This window comes from Typha latifolia, chromosome 7 (assembly GCF_019914945.1).
Source record: "Typha latifolia isolate L0001 chromosome 7, TyphaL0001v2, whole genome shotgun sequence".
Lineage (NCBI taxonomy): Eukaryota > Viridiplantae > Streptophyta > Magnoliopsida > Poales > Typhaceae > Typha > Typha latifolia.
In genome coordinates this window covers 5184464-5192949 of record NC_133092.1, presented here as the reverse complement: position 1 = coordinate 5192949, position 8486 = coordinate 5184464, and the positions used below count along the sequence as shown (strand labels likewise).

Genomic DNA, 8486 nt, shown 5'->3' with positions numbered 1-8486 from the left:
AAGTATGACGGACCTAGATATGGGCTTGTATCTCATCACTGTGTTTTGCCATTCTTCTCAACAAAAAAACTATCAGAATGGATCCAGCCTTACCGCAGGCTTCGTCAAAGCGACCCACTTTTGTCTTACCACTTCATATTGGTTTCTTAGTTACTCTCTAGCATTCTTAATGAGAAAGAAAATAATGGTGACCTTCTTGGCTTCTAAGTGGCGGAGACCAAACTATCTTATCTACTATACGCGGATGATCTCCTTATCACAACTCAAACTATAGAGGCCAATGCACACCGTGTTCTAGAGAGCCTTGCATGTTACTTGGCGATATTCAACGAAAAGGTAAATTTCCAGAATTCGGCCATCTAACTACTGGATAGGCTACTTGAGAGCCAAAAGGCTCAATTGAGTAAGGCACTTGGGTTGCAGGCCACCAAAATGTCGTTTGTCTACTTAGGGGTTATCATCTCCAGCAAGCACGTCAAGGTCCAAGAGCATCATGCTTCGGTCAACTGAGTAGATCGGAAACTTGCAAGGTGGAAGCGGGGTCTACCCTCGATAGCGGGATGTAGTGCTCTCATTAATGCTATGTTGATGGCAATCCCGATGTATTGGTTGGGAAATACTTGGTTGTCTGACTCGATATTGGACAATATTAATAGGAAATCCTGCTTTTTTTCCGAGGGATAGTGAAAAAGGCCATGAGGTGACCTGTCCCTGGTGTATTAGAAATTTGGTTGGGTGTTGGGGTTTGTTGAGAGAAATTAGTGATTGGAAAATTTCACATGTATTTAGAGAAGCTAACCGGGTAGCTGACCGGGGCAGCTAACAGGGGAAGGGTTCTTTAGATACTATTGTTTTGGGACCTAATGATCCCCTACCCCTAGATCTCTGTAAGCTTTTGTTGATTGATACCCCTAGTTTATTAACCGGGCAGTAGATATCTAATTGAATACAGCTCCTTACTTCAAAAAAATTACTTTATTCCCTATAACCAAAAAAGACTCTAATTTTAAATAATTATTGTAGAGAAAATATTTGGTGGTCGGTAGTTTGATGGCTTAGCTCAACACCTTATTTAAATGACAGACTACACGGTTGAATGCAAAGTGGTCGTTACTATGCAATTGGGTATTTTTAATATTACTCCCATCGTTTGAATACTTCAATGACACTTTGATTTTGAAATTATTCTTCCATTTCAATATTCTTCATCAAATATAATAACATGTGCATCTGGTCGTACATAAAATTTAAACACATTACATAAATACAAATTATATTTTAAAATATAATTTGTCAATTACATAGGTATATATAAAACCTAACACCTTATGTTACAACTAGTTATTCTATAATTTTCTATAAATGACTACTTTTACAAATATAATAATAACTTTTACAAACTAGATATTAATATATAAATGTCTAATCACTCTTACATTCAACTTTTAGAAATATTTACAGAGATTTTAGTTATTTAACTAGTCCTCGATTAATCTCTTATTTATTAATAAATGAGCAATTAGAGAGATTTATATAAAAAAAGATTAAGAGATAGAATAAGAAAAATAATAATAATAAGAAGTAGCAATCCAAGAAGAAAGAAAAAAAGATTAAATACATCTTATCCTCCTATACTTACGCCTAAAATCACAAACCAATCCTTATACTTAGTTAATTTTTTATGTCAAAATCAAAGTTAATGGAGAGCCCAAATGATACAATACAAATATTAATTAATATCAAAATATTTCGTAACTACGAAGTATAAAGATAAACACTTGCATACATACATCAAAGCAGCATAATAGATTATATTAATAGAGTAAAAATGGTGGAGAGGATGAAACACACTCCTTGTGCCGACAGTGAGGATGTAACATGTTTTTCGAAAGAATGAAGGAAAAATCTTGTTTGTCATAGAATAGGCTTTTGGCAAACACTAGGAGTAGATTTCTTGGGAAGAAAACTATGGATAAAGTTTGGAAGAAAACATATAACAAAAATTGACTTGTAACTGAAAATCAAAATGGCCTGACTCACAAGAATGAAAATCAGTGTGTTAATCACTCTTTTTTTTTTTTTTGTCTCTCTCTCTCTCTCTCTCTCTCTTTCTTTCTGAAAATAAATCAGATTATTCTTTGAGATGATTTACTTTTTGTGCATATATATATATTCATAAAAGATGTTTTTGTAATAATTTTGGAAAAAGAAAAAGAAAAAAAAATCCCCTTTTTATTAACCTCTCTTTTGAGTCAGTTTGACTTGGGGTGTTCCCCACCATTTCCCTCTACCTCTTCCACCACTGATGTTGATGGCAATGGCCGCCTTCGTCTATATCCCAGAAGACGATCCTTTTAAGAAGCACCACAAAAGATGATGCAACGAAACGATTTGGTAGCCTAAACAATAAAAAAAAATAGTTTACCGCGTTGAAATAAGAAGTGGGTCTCTTGCTCTGAGAAGTAGTAGAAGTGAAGGTAGAGTAACTTCTGAGGGAAAAAAGGTCCCTAGATTCCCAGTCCCTGTCTTCCTCTTTTATGGGTTTCTTGGGTAGACTGAGGATGGGGATTCAATTTGCGAGCTGGTAATCGGAAAAAAAAGATCAGATTTCGATCTCTGGAGTCAGTTGGGTTTCTGGAATTGGGCAGAAAGGTACCTCCTTTTCCTCAATAACTTCCATCCGATTGTTGGGTATATTGCTATTCTGTGGTTTCTTTTTTTGTCGCATCTAGTGTTTCTGATTTCTGAAGACAGTAGGAGTTTCTTGTGGTCAAGTGGTGATTTACAGTTGGCATCTGAGGGGGTAATTCTCAGCCTGGGCTTCTGTTTATTTCACTCTTCTTTTGCATGGTTTTGGGGATATGTTGATTTTGGTTTCATTTTGATGGAGTAAAGGAAATCCTTTTTCATCATAAAGTGGGCAACTTCAGATAGGAAGTACAGAAGTTTTTCCCCACTTTTCCGATTTGTAGATAATTTCTTGGCCTTATAGTTTTTGCAAGATCACTGCTTTAGATGGAAGACGGTTTTAAGTATTAGTCTGATATGCCCACATTTTATATATTTTTCTCATCTGCCATTTGAAGAATTTTGGTTTTATGACCATAGGTTTGGTGAAAATATTCCCTAGTTCTTCTGATTAGAAATTTGTGCTCTTATCATCTTTGGCAGATATTTTCGCTCATGTAAATCAAAGTTGACCACAGATTCTGCTGGACAGTGCTCCTGAGAAAGTGAATTGTTATTTTTGACTCGGGAATAGTAGATTTACTAATTTTTAGTCAGCGGGAGTATCGAACTGCAATTCCATGATTAGTAAAAGTAATTGAAGAAAGGAATAAGGGAGTTCCATCTTTTTACCTTTTGAGGATCTGCTTGACTGGGGAAATGGAGAGACAATCAAGCTTCCGTCTTGGGGCGTTGGAGAAATTGCAGAGCTTTCGCTTAGGGGTCATGGAGAAACAGAAGAGCTTAAAGTTGGGTTCGATGGAGAAACAGAAGAGTTTCCGTTTGGGATCTATGGATAAACAAATGAGCTTTAAAGAGAGGAAGCACAAAGATAGTCCTGGAAAGAAAAGGGATACAGAACTCCATCTTGCTGCTAGGGCTGGCAACACACCCAATGTTCAAAAGATTCTTTCAAACTGTAGTGAGGACCAGTTGAAGGAATTGATTTCTAAGCAGAACCAGGATGGGGAGACAGCTTTATATGTTTCTTCCGAGCAGGGACACTTGGAGGTCGTTCATGAGATATTGAATGTTTCAGATATGCAATCAGCTGCCATCAAGGCCAATAACAGCTTTGATGCATTTCATATTGCTGCCAAGCAGGGACATCTAGGTAAGTCAAATTCTAATTTACTCCATTTTGATGTAAGTTCAATTGACAAAAGTCGGAAATATAACCTCTGGAAAATATTGTAAAGAATTAGAACCAATTGGTGACGTTGATGCACGATCGCTAAAAAAATAAGGTTGAAATCTTCTTTTTTTCTTTGGGTAATAAGCTAATTGTTAGTTATACAGTCTGCAATCTTTTATTTATTTACTGAACTGCATGTTTTCTCCAAGTATGGTAGTTATACCACTCCTGCAAAACATGTAGTGGCACAATTGCCTCAGTTTATATATACACCAGGTTGCCTTCTATCATTTTGAGATATTGATCCTTGATGACACAATGCTGTAAAGAACCAAAAAGAAGAAAAGGAAAAGGAAATAATATGTATCAGTTGAGAACTTTCTTCATTGACATAGTGTTTTGTTCCTTTCTACTAGATGTTTTTCTTTTCTGTTTGGTGATTCTACTATGAGCCGTTGTCTTTCTCACAGTCTGTTCTCTACTTTAACAGTTGTACCTAATCAATGTCAACCTCATTGCTTAAATGCTATTAGATTTTGTGTGATGCATTGAAAAATAAGATAAAGAAAAGTATTTATCAAATTAAGTCCGAAACTGATACAGTGAAACTAGAACTGAAACTGACCGAAAAATTTTGTTTTCTAACCGAGCTGAAACTAAATCCGAGTTTGAAACTTTGAACTATGATCAAAAGGCACTGAATTAATCAAAGGGAAGAAGCTAAGCTGGTGTGACAATTCACATAGAAATCTTACTAGAGGTTTGGCGAGCGAAGGGTTATCACACTTGGAAAATGGATTTTATTTGGTATATCAAATCTGAGTTCAAAGACGGGTAATTTGAAATCCATCCTATAAAGTATATTGAAGTTTCTGACTTTACATCTAACATTAACTGAGCTAGTTAAACAAGATCTTAAAACTGAACAATCTGTCACACATAATGGCAGCTTTACAACCTCCTCAAACCTAATGATGTGTTCTCAAGAATGGAGATTATATGAAGCCTTTATTCTTAATCTTACAGCAAAATATTTTTGTGAAAAATTGTTTATAATATTATGAATTTTAAATTTGCTTTCTGAGTGAAAGTTCTTTGTTGTTTTTCCTATATATGAGTGAATTTGTTTATGATCTTTAATAACGAGTTAAGCAAAAGTTCTGTCACCTTCTTTTATCATAATTACCAAGACATGAAACCCATAAGTTCTGACAACACATATTTGTTTTCTTGGAGAGCTGACAACTAGTTAGAACTTAGAAGTGATTTTTACTAAGACGGTCCCTTTATTCACATATAAGGTTGTTCTTAAAGGTACCTTGGTTCATCCTTCACCTTCTTCCAGCTTTATTCACATATGGGACACTTTTAGACCTATTCAAGTTGACACATCTTTAAAGGATTATATTGTTGGTAATGATTTAGCATCAAAGATATATATTGTTTGAAACAGCGCATGGGAACTGCCAGGAAATTGCCAGAAAAAGAAAATATGAATTCCAAAAGGGATAGTTCTTTTTTCTAAGCTTCATCTGTCTTCTCTGGATAACTTGTCCTAATTATTATTCTATCAAGTTTTATTATATTCAAGTGCTGGAGAAACTATTTTAACTTGGTTGCTTTTATAATACACCAATATTTTTGGAATTGATTTCTTGCTTTTCCCTTGGTTTCAGAAGTATTGAAGGAGCTCTTGTATTTCTTTCCTGCTCTTGCTATGACTACAAATTCAGTAAATTCTACTGCCTTGGACACTGCTGCTACTCAAGGCCACACAGATGTTGTCAATCTTCTGTTAGAAACTGATGCAAGCCTCGCAAAGATTGCAAGAAATAATGGAAAAACTGTTCTACACTCAGCAGCAAGAATGGGCCATGTAGAAGTAGTGAGAGCCTTACTAAATAAGGATCCTGCCATTGGTTTGAGGACTGACAAGAAGGGGCAAACAGCATTCCATATGGCTGTGAAAGGACAAAATGTTGACATAGTTCTTGAACTGCTGAAACCTGATACTTCAATTATCCATGTGGAAGACAATAAGGGGAATAAACCTCTGCACATTGCAACTAGAAAAGGCAATATCAAGGTAGGTGATAATATATGCATAATGATCTATCTATATATATTTTTTCCAACAATAATAAACCTGCTCTATGTTTGCATGTATCTCATTTAATTTCAATTGTCCATTTCTTCACCAAATTTCCTAACTGACCTAACAGTTTTCATCATGGCAAGGGATATTCTTTTTCTTTTTATTTTGGGTTCTTACAGAAGGAAAAAGATTGCAGTATGTGATCTATCCCATATTTTTTGTACTGAAAGAAGTTTGCCCCTTTTATTTCATGATCTCATTGTAATTTCAAATTGTGCTATTTGAGTAACTAAGCTATAGTCCATCAAGATTAGTTACTTTACAAGATATCTGTGTACTCTTTTGGTTGAATTGCACATTCATGATACATGTTTGACATTTTTTTTCCTACTTCATGTTTAAAGCCTTTTCTTTTGTTCTCTTCAGCCACCTACCTATCCATGACCTTGGCAGAAAAGACATTATATAAAATGCTTCATATTGCAAAATTTTCAGATATAGAGTAGTAATTTATGATGGGTAAACAGTTATGAAGTATTGTAAGAACTTGTCGTTTAAATATCTGATTTGATTACTGATTGTTACAAATTTATCTACCACTTCTGTTCATCTTAAGTTCTTAGGCAATATATTGGATTTCTCTTCTGATGCTTGCTTAAGGTCAGATAATACCATTAGTAAGGAAAGCATACATTAAGAAGGTGGTACATTACATTTAGTTTCATAATAGTTTCTGATGATTTGAAGTTTTGTGGGATGGGATATAATCAATCAAAACTCATTGACAGACATAGAAACTTGCAAGACTGTTGATTTTTTTATGCCCACTATTGGTTGAAACAGGTGAGTTTCAGCTCAAACTTTTCCTTTTCTCTAGATGTCAAAACTGAAAGTGAAACTTCAAACCGTAGAAATTTCTCCTAGTCATATCATTGATCCTTCAGTGAAGAATCAAATTTTATATTTTTACAGGATGCTTCATGTAATCTTTGTTGTCTCATGATTGCAGATATTGCAGACATTATTATCTATTGAGGGGATTGATGTCAACACAGTTAACAAAGCAGGTGAGACTGCTCTTGCCATTGCAGAAAAAAGCTGCAACGAAGAGATTGCTTACATTCTAAGAGAACTCGGTGCTGTGACTACAAAAGAACATGCACAACCAGCCAACCCTGCAAAGCAACTAAAGCAGACAGTAAGTGATATAAAACATGATGTTCAATCTCAACTCAGACAAACCCGTCAGACAGAGGCCCGAGTTCAGAAAATAAAGCATAGGCTTAAAAAGCTCCATATTGGTGGTCTAAACAATGCCATCAACTCCAACACTGTGGTAGCAGTGCTTATTGCCACTGTTGCTTTTGCAGCCATATTTACAGTTCCTGGTCAATATGTTGATAATGAGAACAATCCCCCAGATGGGTTCACCCTTGGACAAGCCTACATAGCAAACCAGGTGGCCTTCATTATCTTCTTGGTCTTTGACTCCTTGGCCCTCTTCATATCTCTTGCTGTTGTTGTTGTCCAGACTTCCTTAATTGTTGTGGAGCAGAAAGCCAAGACAAGGATGGTGTTTGTGATGAACAAGTTGATGTGGCTAGCATGTCTTTTCATCTCAGTTTCTTTTATCTCACTAACATATGTTGTGGTTGGTCGGAAAGACTGGTGGTTGGCATGGTCTACTATGGCGATTGGTGCTTCAATCATGCTGACCACCTTGGGTTCCATGTGCTACTGTATCATCGCTCATCGGATGGAAGAGAAGAACTTAAGGAATATAAGAAGAGCATCTGCAAGCCAATCCCACTCATGGTCTCTGTCAATGGGATCAGAGTCGGAGATAATAAATAGTGAATTCAAGAAGATATATGCACTTTAGAGTAGCTAGCAAAATCTCCAGAGAGTTGTATATATATTTGAAACATGGGTTCTATGGGAGTTGTTACTCGTCGGTAACATTCCGTTACTTACGAAGGAGTCAGCTCAAACAGATTCAGTCCCAGAGACTGGCACCTATATATGTTTGAAGGTTGCCAGTTTATAGAAATAAAAGTAGTCTTCAGATTTAGTTGCCATATGGATTCGACAAAGTATTCAAGCAAGGATTTTGTATATGTTACAGAAAGTAACACATTCCACAAGACCAGTACACAGTGGCTCCTATGCTTCTTAATATTAAAATTTTGCTATGATATGATTAAGATAGAACTTGGTGATGTCATAAGCAAGCTTTCCCTGGTATTACATTTGGCCAGCTAAGTTCTACTTCCTTTGCATGGGGCAGGGCATATCTAGAGACTTCAGAATCAAAACATTCACCATCAATCAGGTTAGTCAACATTTGTTACTGTCTCAGATGATGTCGAGAGTGTGGTTGATTGCTGACATGTTTTTGTGCTGCATCTGTATGTTCTCAGTTTGATCTCGTCCCAGGTTAGCAAAATTAAGTAGTGAGCTAAAAAATATTACAATAGTAAGTTAGATGGGGCATTTCAAAAGGTCAAAATATAAACAAGTTCTTACTGG

At 35.8% G+C, this 8486-nt stretch overlaps 1 protein-coding gene across 1 annotated transcript; it reads left to right on the top strand.

The window, feature by feature from the left end:
• Positions 1 to 2264: 2264 nt before the first annotated feature.
• On the top strand, positions 2265 to 8184 carry LOC140792372 (ankyrin repeat-containing protein At5g02620-like). The gene is made up of 4 exons (XM_073143335.1): positions 2265 to 2652; positions 3172 to 3841; positions 5539 to 5948; positions 6967 to 8184. Exons 2-4 carry the CDS (start codon positions 3388 to 3390, stop codon positions 7837 to 7839), a joined length of 1737 nt encoding a protein of 578 aa, XP_072999436.1. The 5' UTR covers positions 2265 to 2652; positions 3172 to 3387; the 3' UTR covers positions 7840 to 8184.
• The last annotated feature ends 302 nt before the right edge of the window (positions 8185 to 8486 follow it).

Coding starts and splice junctions, on each gene's coding strand:
- LOC140792372 (XM_073143335.1), top strand. CDS start 3,388: ATGGAGAGACAATCAAGCTTCCGTCTTGGGGCGTTGGAGAAATTGCAG. Junction 3,842..5,538: donor TGCCAAGCAGGGACATCTAG/GTAAGTCAAATT, acceptor CCTTGGTTTCAG/AAGTATTGAAGGAGCTCTTG. Junction 5,949..6,966: donor CTAGAAAAGGCAATATCAAG/GTAGGTGATAAT, acceptor TCATGATTGCAG/ATATTGCAGACATTATTATC.